The sequence below is a fragment of the Pararge aegeria genome, chromosome 17 (assembly GCF_905163445.1).
Source record: "Pararge aegeria chromosome 17, ilParAegt1.1, whole genome shotgun sequence".
NCBI classification, from domain to species: Eukaryota; Metazoa; Arthropoda; class Insecta; order Lepidoptera; family Nymphalidae; genus Pararge; species Pararge aegeria.
The window spans coordinates 15,099,740-15,115,282 of record NC_053196.1 but is presented as its reverse complement, the minus strand read 5'-3'; the positions used below and the strand labels follow the sequence as shown (position 1 = coordinate 15,115,282).

The following is a 15,543-nucleotide window of genomic DNA, read 5'->3' as shown; positions in this document are numbered from 1 at the left end:
TTGCAAGTGCGCGGTAGAAATGATCTGGTATTGCGAATAGCGGTGATAGCTCAGTGGATAGGACTTCGACTCCACTTTCGGGGAAGCGAGTTCGAATACCAGCACGCACTTATTTTCTTACTTTTAAGCAATTCAAATATCACTAGCTTCAACGGTGAAGAAAAAACAACGTGAGAAAACCTACAGGCCTCCATAATGTTCTAAAAAGATGTGCTGAGTCCACCAATCCGCACTGGGCCAGCGTGGTGGACTACGGCCTTAACCCCATCTCATTGTGGGAGGAGACCCGTGCCCTGTAGTGAGGTTATGGGTTGATATGATGATTATTCAATTCACAGAGGATCGGGAACCCTAACGAAACAAAAGTATAAAAAAAATCCCATTCCAGATTATTTTATCGCAGAAAATTACTAACACCGACGACAATGTATACCTAATAGTTTCCCAAATAACAAAGGTCGAGGCTATACGAATTACACGTGCGACGCGCCGCGTCTCGTCTTTGAAGTCGATGCCTATTGTGATGCTAACACAATGTTTCCCCTGGAAACCCCCTTTTGATATACCTCTCTATTAGTAGTATGCCCGTTTTCATACAAGACAAGGCAATGCTTAAGTATCGCCCATTCAAAGAAGATTCCTAAACATACAATAAATAACCTTTCACCAGAAGATTTTTGCTAGCCAACTCATATAACCTAACTTATCTATGATTCCTGCCACTTTGTGTTTTAATCATCATATTATTCACTTTCCGTATGGAGTTTTCATCTGTCGAGTGTCAGTTTACTAGTTTTTCTTTTTTATTCCACTACAAGTTAGCCCTTGACTGCTATCTCACCTGGTGGTAAGTGATGATGCAGTCCAAGATGGTGGCGGGCTAACTCCTAATGGTCAGGGAGTATGGTAGTCATACCACCAATCGGATTGTACGCGACATCGTACCGAAGCACTAAATCGCTTAGCAGCACGTCTTTGTCGGTAGGGTGGTAACTAGCCACGGCCAAATCCTTCCACCGGGCAAAAAAACTTTACGCACCGCCGAATCAGTGTCGTAACTTTAGACTTACCTAAGAGTTAGTAAATTTTCTCTAAACCATTAGGCATCGGCAGTGGCGTGCATAGAGGGTATGCACAGGGTATGCAGATTATATAAAATGAAGAAAATCTCCAGTACGAGTTATTAAAAACTTAAGGATTGGCATTGTAAGAGTTTTTTTGTACTCCCTTTATATTAGCTTTATGTTTGTTTGTATGTTTGTATGCAAATACTTTGGAATTGATTTTGATGCTCTTCAAACGGTCTTATTTCGTGAAAACTTTGTAGATATATCGAGGACCGATGACAATACAGTAATTTGATAAGATTATTCCAATTTTAAATTTGAAAAAGTTTGGAAAATCCAAAAGTGCACGCCTCATAATCTCATTTTTTTCACAATAAAATTGAATTTTTTTTAACTGAAACTTTCAATGCTCATTACAAATTTTTTTTTTCATATTAATTATTATTCATTTTTTGTAAACAAGACACGGGAATGTCATAATGATTGCACATTGAAAGTTACAATTAATATTAGCTAGAATAATTACATGGAAATTGAACGACAGTGAATTGAACGCTCATATTAATTAAGAAATTATGTCGTGTGTTACTTTAGATAATTAAAAAAAAATTATTCCGATACGATCATTTTTTCGACCAATTTTGATGCCACATACACCCGTCCATACACGGACGTCCAGAAAAGATTATGTTTAATGTTATTATTTACTATGTTAAACAAAAAAATTGTTATTGAAATGTATTTTATGTGCCTGACATATTATTTGACTTGATATTAGTGTACTCAAATTAACCTGTAAGTGCAATATAAATAACAAAAAATCAATTTCAGTTTCGAGAAAACTGCTTTTTTTGAAATGTCGAGAGTAGAGCACAACCTCAACGCTTCGCTTATGAGGCGTGCAAAATATGTTTCTATTAAAAACTTAAGGATTGGCATTGTAAGAGTTATAAAAAGCCCATCCTTAAGTATCTACAACTCGTACTGGTGATTTTCTTCACTTTGTATCATCTGCATACCCTGTGCATACCCTCTATGCATGCACTGGGCATTCGATTTAAGCTTTTAGCGAAAACAGGCAGTAGCACTCTTTGTGACAAAGCTTCTCCGGGGAACTACTACCGCCATTTTAATAAATTTAAAATGCATATAAAAATTTTCGAAACCGACAGGATTTGAACCTGCGACTCTCGGGCAATTGCGGCCTGAGCACTTTCACCAATTAAGCTACGGCTGTCCTACCGTCGATGCCGAAATTAGTATATGCCTTTCACATCAGTCTTATAGCGACTGTAGCGTCATCTAGTAGGAAACGTTGCAGTTTCAATCTCCTTTTTCAAAGGTCCATATTACAATGAGACACGTTTGAAACAAGAGATGACACATTGCTCTTTTCATATTTTTATAATTTTTATTAGTGTTTTTACCTACACTTGGAGGAATTGTCAATTTAATAAATTAAAAATGCATTTAAAAATTTTCGGAACCGACAGGATTTGAACCTGCGACTCTCGGGCAATCGAGGCAATAATTCCTCCAAGTGTAAAAACACTAATAAAAATACTACCGCCATGCTTATTTCAGCCGCCAAGTCGCCTTGCTCCGGTTTAAAGGGCGTAGTTGCCGGGTTAACTACAGACACATCATGCTCACCTTCGCCTCAGGTTGAAGGAGACAGGGCGTCACGGTAACCATGACTAAAACACTTGGACAATAGCTTTGGGGCCTCGTAAAGACGTGCATCTAGTTAGTTAGTCTAGTTTCAACACTGCTAATACATTTACTGTGGTGGTGTGATGTCTACAAGCTATTCACTTTATAGATACGGTTTTCCGGATGTCACCATACATACAGCCATTATCTAAAAGCTAAATATACTTGAGGAAATATTTGCGACAATGAGGCACGTCGTCACAGCTGTTATCATTGTTCAAATGTAATTATACAAAAGCTTAACATGGAATTGTAGTAAATTAGGTGCGGCTGCTACCAGTGCCGAGCAGGCCAAGAGGCGTAAATATGAAAACCAGGATAGCAGCTTCATTTTTGTGCCTTTTGGAGTAGAGACTTTGGGACCGTGGGGTCCGGAGGCAAGAGCCCTTTTCAAAGAATAATCTAAAAGGGTTATCGATTCTTCCGGTGATCCTAGAGCGGGCAGTTACCTTGGCCAACGAATTAGTTTGGCCATCCAAAGGGGGAATGCTGCCAGCATCGTAGGAACTGTGTGCCTCGCAGCGGAGGTTTCGAGGACGTTTTAGATTTTATTTAGTTTTAAATAGTTTAGTTTATTTTAGGTTATATTTGTTAAATTAAACTAAATATAAATTCAGTAAATTTAATAAGTAAATTAATAATTTACGGACAAATCAGTTAGTGGAAAACCATCGCAAAGCAACGCTTCGCAGGGTATGCAAAGAACACGTCCTGCACCGTGGCCGCCCTGTGTCTATCAAAGTACATGTCGAGCTTCATCATCATCATCATATCAAACCATCACCCTCAACGAGATACACGCCTTTTGGGAAAATTATGGACAACTCTCAGGCATGCAGGTTTCCTACACGATGTTTTCCTTCGCCGTTGAAGCAAGTGATTTTTTAATTGCTGAATTAGCATATAATTGAGAAGTTGCTGGGATCCCCGCTCGCGTCCTCGTAAAACAAATAAACTTGCAGTGCAATGTAATAGACTACATAAAATAAGTAAATCATTTAAAGGAAATTGTATACAATTTTACAAGTAAGTATTTGAGTGCGACAAGTTTACTTGGCAAATAAGTTTAATTTACGAAAAAACTCACGCGTCATTTTAAAATGGGCAAACAGCTCTTTTTCAACCGCAACAGCGAGTACTAAGATACTACTTATCCCGCATGAGTAATAAAAAAAACTTTATGATTAGTAAAGACGAACAAATAAAGTAGGAGAACAAACCTGTCCTCCCTTTGCCAGCTTTGCAGTGCACTGCGGCCACGTTCTTCGGGTCCTCGTTGAGCCAGTGGTGCACGTCATCGCAGAACTGCTGGATCTGGGTGATCTCCGGGGGAGCGTGGTCTACCAACTCGTACCGCTGCACCTGGAAACAGAATATAAACAATAGAGCAAAATATAGAATAACAAACGAACCGATGACACCGCGACCCCGCACCGGTAAACGCAGCGTAGGTCGACCCCCAACGAGGCAAACGGCCCAGAACCGTGTATTGTAAAACTACCTACAAACGACCTATGTCCAGCAGTGGACGTCGATTGGTTGACATGATGATGATGGTGATGATAGAATAACAACAGGCATCATCCGCAGCCTATTAACGTTACACTCCTGGTCACAGGCCTTGTCTCTCATAGAAAGTGGACTATTGCCACAATTAAGTGATAATAACCGGGAACGACGGCTTTTCGTACTCTCCGAGGCAAGGGGGCTGACACCGTAAACATATTAACTCGGGCTGGTACCAAATGACTAACATGCTAACCACTCGACCAACGAGGCAGTGTAGGCAGTGCCTAATGATATTCGGTATGAAGATAGAAAATATAAACTTATAATTTTTTTATTCCAGTACTAGTTACTCTTTTACTGCAATCTCACATGGTGGTATGTTGTGATGCAGTCTAACATAGTATTTACGCGCTCGCAATCGAGAAGCCGTCTTCGAGTATCGAAACACCATTTCGTCACAGTAAAATGATTTTTATTTACACCCAATTAACACTCAAAATTGCCTACAATCCTACAGCAATTGCTATTGGCAGATTGTTAGTAAATTAAAAATCAGTAGTACAGAATTTGCAACTTTAAAACGAGTGACATTCGACCCATTTTACTTTGTCGGTATTGTATTTCCATATGCGATTTCGACTCTACGTTTGCGAGAATGTAAAACTTATACGAAGCGTATTGGTTGAACTTGCGAAGCCCCACAGAACGCCTCATTCCGTCATATTCCAAGTTAGTCTAAAGTGCTATTGGATCTGTGGGAATGCGGTTGGCATATTTCGAGAAAGCCCGCAAAACCTTTTACTGGAAGCGGTCTGCGGTCGCCACATAGAGGTCTTCGCGTCGTATATGTTCGGTATGGGTAAACATTTCTATCATATTTGATGCCACGAAAAAACTGTCTCGACTGCTCTTTTTCTTTTTAAGCTAAGTTTACTATGATATGCTAGCTATGCCCGCGTCTGCGCTCACGTATTTAGCCGTACCCTCAAAAAAATATTATCATCATCCCCAGCCTATTATAATAATGCGATCAGGATGCGTTTTTTTAGGTTCAGGATGCTGATGGGATTGCCTCGGTCTTGCAGCGCGTTAGGGATGTTTGCCGAAGCGCATATAGATTGTTTCTACACGATCGTGCGAAAACAGTGTACATCCTTGGTGCGCAGGGTTCGGGCTAGTTCTAGCGGCCTTCTGAAGGCACTTGCTGGCAGGATTGATTGTCAGTACCTGTGCCATAGACTGCACAGTGGCGTGCACTTCATACAGGCACAAAAGCACTGCATACCCTAAACTTGAAATATAGCCCGTATAAGAGTAGGATTTTTACCATTTTATACAATTTTCCTGCTATATGCATACTCTGGTAAGAAACCCAGTGCACGCCGCTGATGCTGCATGGTATATGCGCTTACCAATCGGACATGCCAGAAGGGTTCTATATTAACTATTTCTTGAGGCTAAGTTAACTAATATTTAACTTTGTATTTTACTAACCGTTGATGGTCCAAGTCGGTCGAAATAATTGACTTTTATTTGTTTAATTTAAAGCCACACTGCTGAGCATAGGCCTCGCCTCTCTTGCGAGAGACGGTTTTAGAGAATCGACCCACCACGCTGCTCCAATGCGGGTTGGTGGGCATAGCAAAAAATATATTTTTTTTAATCATCGGAATAAAAATATTCGTTGCCCAGTTCCGGGTTAACATGTATACTAAATCTTTACTAAATGACGTCGACTTTATTTATAAGGCATATAAATTATGTAAGGATTTGAACCACTCGTCTCTCTGGCAAACGTGGCGTGAGCGCTTTACCAACTAACCTACGGTTCTCATATCTACGATGCCGAAATAAATTAATGCCTTTTGATTCGTCTTATAGCGACAGTAAATTTGTAAGTGCTTTAAAGATAAACCAAATTTGATATTTACTCCAAATGAAAATTTTATAAAAAAAAATATACAATTAAATTACGTTAAGTTTATGAAAACATATGTTGAATATACTACAAAAAAATTAATTCCGCGTAAAAACCGATTAGGGGTATATACTTAATATAAAACTGTAAATACCCCTATGTCATCACATGGTGATAATGTAGTCAAGGGTTGCCTTCCAGTGTAATAAAAAAAAATTCTGCATGTAGGTACTTATTTGGTAAAAATCATTTCCATAATCTACTCCAATGTAATTTGCTAAAAGAGTAACCACAGTTAGTCAGGGGGGGTTTCTCCTCATATAATCGTTATGAAACCCAGTCAATGTTTCCGCGTGCGTCCTTAAATTGACGTCACTTCGTAGTTTGTGACGTCATTTTCCCTGTAACTAGAAGCCATTTAGGGCTATCGGACTTTATTACGTAACGAAAATGGTTAGGTTAAAATTAAGGTTATTATTAATATGAAACTAACGTCACTGGCGCTGTGGTGAGCACTATGGGTTTATAACTTAAACTTAACTTAACTTATAGGTCCCGGGTTCGAACAACGGTAGGGGCAATTAGGGAATTTAAAATTACTGAGTTTTTATTGACCTATATACTAACTTTGCCAACAAGTTGCCAACTGGTCGTCTTCATACAAAACGCATACGCTTTGTATGGGGATAACAGGTGGCCACCGTTTAGCAACCGTTGCTAAGGTTAGTAGATCAGGAGGTTTCGGCCGTGGCTTGTTACTACCCGAGACATTTGATCTATAACGTTAGAGATTTACGTTAGGTCATGTTGACGACCTCACTAAGGAAGCTGTGGTTTGATTTTGATACCCAGCAATTTAGAAATTTATAACTTCTTAATTCTGTGGGGGGCATCGGCCGTGGCTAATTAAATAAATAAATAAATTTACTACGACAATACACACACTGCAATCTAGCCCCAAAGTAAGCGTGGCTTGTGTTATGGGTACTAAGATGCCTGATGAATATTTTTATGAATTATATACATAAATACTTAGAAAATACATATAAACGCCCAGACACTGAAAAACATTCATGCTCATCACACAAACATATTCCAGTAGTGGGAATCGAACCCACGGCCTTGGAATCAGAAAGCAGGGTCGCTGCAAACTGCGCCAATCGGCCGTCATTACCATTACCACCCTACCGACAAAATTCTAAATGAAAAATACTGGCATATATATTTTATTCCCCTATTTGTCCCCCTAAGGGTAAGAATAATCCTTTTTACGCCGGACCTCTTGTCCGTTGCCAATCCAAAATAACTACTATATATTCTTAATGTTCTATCATAAAGACGATCATACAAAAGACAGACGGACTGACTGTGTATATTCACAAAAGAAACAGCTTCGCGTTGTTAAAAATAGATTGAAATTATAGTGTTAGACCCTATAAGTAACATCTGTACCTATCTACTATCTATTTTTCAAATTTTATGTTAATATAGAAAAACACACACAGACAGACAAGACGGCGTGACGTAGTGTAAATACCGCGAAGGAAACAGCTTCGCTTGGTCAAAAATCGATTAAAATTGTAGTAGTACAGGGAAGCAGGTCAGTGACCTCACGCCGAGCCAGACGCGTGGGTGTTACACCATCAAATCTTCACAAATAATGACATACAGACATCGGAGGCACTTCGGCACTGACGCGTGGGTCGTGAAATGTCCCATAATCGACACTATGCTCACCAAACTTTATGTCGAGTGCGGATAGTCTCATTTCACTGTTGACCTTCGCCCGACTGACGTGTTCAATCATTATTGGTCATATGAATGAATGAATACACTTTTATTGTACACCGAAGAAAAGTTACAGAGATTTCAACATAGAGCGAGAGAGTACAATTTGGTGGCCTTATCGCAACATATGTTTAGTTTCTAAACTCCATAGTATAGGGTTGCAGACGCTTGTCTTCCAACATGGCGGTAGGAAACCGTTCCTATCAGTTTGCTATTCATTTCCCTATTTTTTTTTTTTGTGTATTTTAACATTACATTTCATCTTTTTCTTTCTTTTTCAATACATTTGTTAGTTACAATATTTTAAGAGTAATTTCCTTTATTTTAGAACATTGACATAAAATAAAGCTCATGCTCCCAGGTGTCATTTGACTTACTTAACTGTATCGATATTCACAATATAAATACGCGAACTCTAAATTGCGCTTTAATTCTATCGCATGAGAAACGTTTTTTTTTTTATAATTAGCATATGGACGTATTCAAACTGCAATTTAGCTATATGTAGTGAAGTCTAGCTTGTTTAACTTTGCATCCATAGATATTATATCCTTCGACCCGTATTGTAAATATACACCCAAAAAAATGTGTTAGTCCGTTGGTCCCGAGGGAACCTTTAGTATTTCCGGGATAAAAATAAATCTATGTCAGTCTGGAAAATATAGCCAAGATTGGTTAAGCTATTAAGGATGGAATACCTGTGTACAGCATTTTTATGTAAATCTTCTTTAAAGACTTCCTTAAATTTTTACATTAAGAGTAGCGCAGCGCAGCGGCTGTACTTAACTTAACATAGGTAAAGCCAAGAAATCAATAAACAATCTGTCTTGTGTGTGTATAAAATTAATACGGATTTTGGTAATTTTATCTTTACTTGTCCTAGTTCTAAACGCTAACCGGCCTCAAGTGCGAGCGGTCTATAATACTTTCAAAAGCAATGTCCCGATATCTCACTAAACCATGGTCACATGGTCACCATAGCGTTCACAAATAATGACATTTATGCGTAGCGCCGCGGCGCGGTCACGGTCGCGACACGGCGGCCGGTGGGCGTACACACTAAAAAGCTAAAACTGTTCAAACAAGGGGGATAATTCTATATAAGACGTGATGAAAGTTGAGAGTTGTTGAGAAACTCTTCTAATTTTTATATGAATATTTGAAGGCTATGTATGGATAGATAGTAGTGGTAAGAGAGCTGCATCCATCCATACTTCGATCATCATCACCGTTAACGACCCATTACCTGCCCAATACAAAGCACGGGTCTTAGAGAATAGAGAATGAGAAGGGCTTTTAGCCGTCGTCTACCACGCTGGCGGCCAAGGATTGGTAGACTTCACACGCCTTTGAGAATCTCAGGCATGCAGGTATCCTCAAAATGTTTTCCTTAAGCTAGTGATATTTAATTGCTTAAAACGCACATAGCAAAGGTAAGAAACCTTACCCACTAGACTATCACCGCTTTCTTCGATATACTTCTATGTATATATATATATATATATATATAAAAGAGAAAGTGTGTGGGTATGTTCCGTATAGGCTCCGAAACGGCTGGACCGATTTCAATTAAACTTTCAGGGGATCTCCGGATTGACCTGGCGAGTAATCCTGTAAATTTTGGTGACGATCGGAGCTCTCCTATTTTTGAACTGTCAAACTGTCAAATACAGCTTTTATTTACTATGATGATATTCTATTGTACTGGGTGTACATGGGTGTAGATAATGATCTTCGCCCGCTCGAGAAGAGAATAGAAGAGAATGAATACGGAGAGAAATAAATGATTTAATGTATTATGAGACTTAAATTAAAAATTTAATGATTTAAGTTTATTGTTTAAATAAAATAAAGCAAAATCTAGCCTGGCGAAGCGGGCTGGGTACGCTAGTATATTGGTGAATATATTAGACAAGATGTCGCGACACGGTGGCCGGTATTTTGTTGCGAGTTCCAAATACCACAGTCTTGTGCCACTGGGCTCCCTGCGACTCGTTGATGTCGTCTGTCCACCTCGTCTTGGCGTCTACCAACGGAGCGTGTACCGTCGCACGGTCACCATTCCAGTATCTTGGGACCCCAATTTCCATCGGTTCTCCGAGCTATGTAACCCGCCCAAAGCCAATTTAGCTTCGCGACATTGAGCTATGTCGGTAATTCTGGTTCATCTAGATTCTAGCCGATGGTAGTTCTAGACGGCCGACTGGCGTAGTGGGCAGCGACCTTTCTTTCTTAGTCCATGGCCGCGGGTTCGATTCCCACAACTGGCGAATGTACATGTTATTCAGAGTCTGGGTGCCTATTTATGTGTTTTGTTAATAAAAATATTCATCATCCATAACACAAGCTATGCTTAATATGGGGCTAGATAGCGATGTTTGTATTGTCGTAGTATATTCATATATGTATTTATCACTATACTATATTCTACAAATCTTCTCATTCCTGATATGATCACGTAATTCTCTACCACAAAGGGTTGTCTGAAGGAGATCGCTTAAAGCGATAAGACCGTTTTTGCGCATTTTTTTAAAAATATATTTTTTATTGCTATTGTTATTTCTTGTTTTCACTTTAAATTTTTACAATAAAGACTTTATCTATCTATCTGATCCTTCTTTTGAGCCTCAGTGTCAGCGAACACGTTTCGGAGCCATACGCTTTGAGACTTTAATAAATAAATATATTACGACTATATACACCACCTAGCCCCAAAGTAGACGTAGCTTGTGTAACAGGTACTAAGTGATGAATAATATACATAAATACTTATACAGATAAGTCTTTGTCGGTAGGGTAACTAGCCACGGCCAAAGCCTCCCACTAGACCCGACCAGAGAATTCTCAGAAATTAGAAATTCCCGAACTGCCTCTGCCGGGAATCGAACCCGTGACCTCCTACCTAATTTCACAGCGCTCACCGTTGCGCCAGGAAAGTCGTCGAAAGTTGCGGGATCGTACCCACAACCTAGGCCTCAAAAAGCAGGGTACATAGCAAAATTCTAACTCACAAGCTAGTTCCTCTATTTTCATTAGTTTACAATCATACATTGTAGGCTTTGTTAAAATGTATTGGCGAATATCGTCGGCAGTTTATAGCGCCGCCTGCGTGGGGCTTCCGAAATTGATTTAGCGAAGCTTTATAAAGGGGTGAATCTGATTAGGGCGCTGCATTTTATACATTTAATACAATGTAAGTAACGCCTACTTGAATTTTCTGCGGCTTTGGCGGCAAGCAAATATGCGAAACCATCGCGTATGTTTTGGCGTGCATTTTTGAATGACAATCATATTCTAATCAGTGAAGGCAGATCACAATACAACGTATAACAAAATTGAGTTGCAGAGAATGGAGGAAGCCTTTACCCACAAGGGGTCTTAGGTTTCATAACTCAATTTGTCAAAAAAATATATATATATCTAACGTAACAAATTTGCAAAAGCTTATATTCTTATCTATTTTTATATTTATAATGTTTTTTTTTTTATATTTTCAATCAAGGAATAATAAATGTCTTTTTTATTTTTACCTGAAAAATGTTGCCTAAAGGCCTTTTGGCGGTCCTGCACGTCGTAGCCAACTATCTATTATTTATTAACACTATCTGCATCATATGGGCAAGTCAGCGACGTCACGCAATGTATCGGAATAAAAGATCTCCTTGTACGCGTATCGGTGGTAATCTGGCCAATTTCACCGATAACCCGCCGATATCGCGCCGCGCACTTGGCTTGCACCCTTGATACGCTATCACTTGGAACATACCTACGTTAAGCGTGATCTTAATCGCGGGGGAAAAGGTGCGAAAATATATACAATTTTGTGATGTAAACATATTATTGAAGTTATACTTCTTTTGGCGCGTTAGGAAAAAATGATGAGAGTGAATTTTTACAAAGCGCGCAAACACCGACACAAATTTCCGACACCCTGAAGTTAGGTATAATTGTACATTTTCAATTGTCAAAGTCTGCGGACTCATTCCTGTGATTTAATTGATTCAATTGTACAAGAATCTCAAGAATTAATGTTGCGTGAAACTTGGTCGTCCGATAATGAGTCTATTAGTATTCCAAATTTAATTATGTTTATTATGTCCATTTCTTTAATTCTGCAGAAATATTTTTTTTGTGATATTTAAATAAACTTTATTGAAGTTATACTTCTTTTGGCGCGTTAGGGAAAATTGATGAGAGTAAATTTTTACAAAGCGCCTTCACAAAAAACCAACACCCTGAAGTTAGCTATAAGGTTTGACAGTGTACACTTTCAATTGTCAAAGTCTGCAGGTTCATTCCGGTGATTTAATTGATTCAATTGTATAAGAATCTCGATCATCTGATAATGAGTCCGATAGTTAATATCCATAGTATTCCAAATTTAATTATGTTTATTCAGTCCATTTCTTTAATTATGTAGAAATATTTTTTTGTGATATTTAAGTAAACATTATTTACTTAATTTAACTCAATGTATTAAATACCTTTCGTTTTTTCTACCACCGTAGAATACAATAAGGCGAAAGATAAAATTTTTGAAAGATTTTAATCTAGTTCTAACGCGTGTACATGAGTTATTTTTTATACCGCCGCTTTGGTTTCTACGCGGCATCGTAGCCCGGGCGCAAGCCTTCCACTTGGTGAGCATGTTTAACTACAGAGTCATGAGTTCCTGGATTCGAATGTCGGGTCGGACCACATATTAAATAAGGTATCGTGTATTTTATACCGACTTACAATAAAGGTGGAGGATCGTTATTTTTTTTTGGTTGTTACCTCAGAACCCTCCAATTTATAAACCGAATTGGATCAGCGTGGTGAGTCCAAACCGCCTCCAAAACCGCCTGTCCAATGTAACGTTAATAGACAGCGGATTATAAAGCCTCCCACAATATCAGATTTAATTTTGAAGTTATAAATTCTCAAAAGGCCCAAACGACCCCGAGACAAACACTAAAACTGAGAATTGCTTCGTGAAGCCTGTTTCCAGCAATAAGACTATTTGATCCAATGTTGAATGAATGAACTGCAAATAAGTTGCTACGATAAAGTACCTAGTGAGTAGGTACAAATAATATGATCCTTTTCATATGGAATAATGTCACTCAACATTATCGCAATTAATAACGCCTGCAGTCTAGACTAGACAAAGATTACAGTGACAACGGGCGCGTGCATTTGAAACTGTTGTGGAGCATTTCCAGGAAAGACTTATACAATGTAAGCGTCGTTACACGCTTATCATCCTTCAAATGTCTATTTGAGACTGGTCGCGAATTTGTATCACTATTATCTATACACTACCGGTCCCTCGCGACTTCGTCCGCGTATAAGTCAACCTTAAAAGATAGACATATGCTGTCGCGGACTTTTAGAACTTTTAATGAGGAACAACTTTGTCATACATGATTTTATCGAAGCTTTAACAGTTTACGCAGTGCACGCAGCGGAAGCCCTCAAATGGAAAAAAAACCCTCGATTTTAGATCTTTCTTCATTGGTGTTACGCTACTATTCTATACATCACGGTCTTAGCGTGATGATATAAATAAATATATTACGACAATACACACATCGCCATCTTGCCCCATAGTAGGCGTAGCTTGTGCTATGGCTACCAAGATAACTGCTGGATATGTTAGACACCCAGACACACACACAAACATTCATGTTCGTCACACAAAACATTTTCCAGTGGGAATCGAACCCTCAGCCTTGGACTTATAGCTTTCTTCGATAAATGGGCTATACGACATTGAAAGAATTTTTCAAATCGGACCAGTAGTTCAAGTAAGAAAACAAAAAAAAAATCATTTTTATATATTCGTATAAGATTAATACGTAAAGGATAGTTATGCATAAAATACATAAAATAAAGGATAACAATTATTCTAAAACATAAAATCTTCATACAATCTTCCAACCCTCATTTCACTCGATAATGGTTAGATTTTCGATAGATATTTATGTGTATAGAAAATGTCACAACTGGACAAGAAAATCTTTAAAAGGCGGAACCATTTATTTTTTACAACAATTTCATAACACACTATTCAGATCTCGCACTGTTTTCTCAGACGAGGAAAATTATTGTATTTCGTGATAGTCGACGCATCTTTTCTGTGTTCTCGACCGATAAATAGCGCGCCGACACTGGCACCAATCTGATGTCGCCCTAAGCGAGCTGTGATAACTGTGTTATCAGTGGTGTTATCAGGAGGGCGCCCTGGGCGACACCTAGTCTGCCCACTTTCTCCCGGAATAGATCTCACCTTAGTCAAGCTGTTGAATTATGATCGTTGAATACAACTAAAACTATTGCTATCTTGTGTTTACAGAGTTAGTATGACTGCTTCAATATATGCGATTCTAATTCCCGTTTTCAATAACGACGAATAAGACCAAGTAAGTAACGCCCAATCAAAGAACATACATACCTAGGCTTACATTTACCTTTCACCAATCGATTTTCACTAGGCAACTCATATTACCAAACTTGACACGATGTGTTGTATTTTGCGTTAGTGTAATCTTATTTTTAATTTTTCGTATGTATTTAAGATTATTAAAAAAAAAAAAAACGTGTTTGTACTTATGAACACGCGTTAGAAGTTATACTCAAAAATTCAAAAATTCAAAATTCATTTATTTCAAGTAGGCCTAATATAAGGACTTTTGAAACGTCAAGTCTGCCTGTTTGTAGTGATTCTACCACCGGTTCGGAAGGCAGATTCTACCGAGAAGAAGCCGGCAAGAAACTCAGCAGTTGCTCTTTTCCAACATCAACAATCATTTTGCATTTTAACATTCATTTTTCTATCTTGTGAAAGCTGAAAGCGGAGCCGGATGCTTCCAAGCAACCTTGTCATTAATAAATTCATCAATTGTATAGTAACCTCGCTGTAATAAATGTGTTTTAATAAATTCTTTAAACTTGTGCATTGGCAGGTCCAAAATCACCTTAGGAATCATATTATAAAAGCGTATACTCAATCCCACAAATGATCCCTGTACCTTACGCGGACGATATACTTTTCTAACTATTATATACTATTCTTTGGTGTAACAGGATAATAATCTTTTTAAATTATTTATCTTTCGCCTTATATCGCGTTTGTAGAAAAAACTAGTCTAACTATAGAACAAGGTATTTAATAATACATTGAAAGATTTATTATAAATTTTTTAATTTTATTTATTAGCTTTCTTATAGCAGGTTAAGTTTAGGTGCAGGTGCAGTAGCAGGTGAGCAAACTAAGTATCTATTTGAATTATTTTTGTGCTGCATGCTTCGACCGCAATTCGTTGAAGTGCCGCCAACAGTCGTTATAGGATACTTTTTATACACCATACTCTAACTTTTATTTTTTTAATTTTTTTTTTTACAAATAAATAGTAGGTACCTAAACATACCTAAACATAGCTACGTCACTGTTGTACAACAAAGAAAAAGTCACCTTAGTCCGTTTCTTATTGCTTGGCATATTATGTGAGCATTGTTTTCTTAACTTTTAGTCAAATTTGTTAAAAAAATCAATCCAAAATCATC

General features: G+C 38.2%; 1 protein-coding gene across 3 annotated transcripts in view; it reads right to left on the bottom strand.

Moving 5' to 3' along the window:
• LOC120631178 (phosphatidylinositol 3,4,5-trisphosphate 3-phosphatase and dual-specificity protein phosphatase PTEN) overlaps positions 1-15,543 on the bottom strand; it is a 77,543-nt gene that overhangs the window by 18,933 nt on the left and 43,067 nt on the right. For all 3 annotated transcript variants that reach the window (XM_039900646.1, XM_039900647.1, XM_039900645.1), the window contains exon 3: positions 4,001-4,142. In XM_039900646.1, the coding sequence (XP_039756580.1) occupies positions 4,001-4,142 (142 nt within the window). The remainder of the gene's footprint in view (positions 1-4,000; positions 4,143-15,543) is intronic.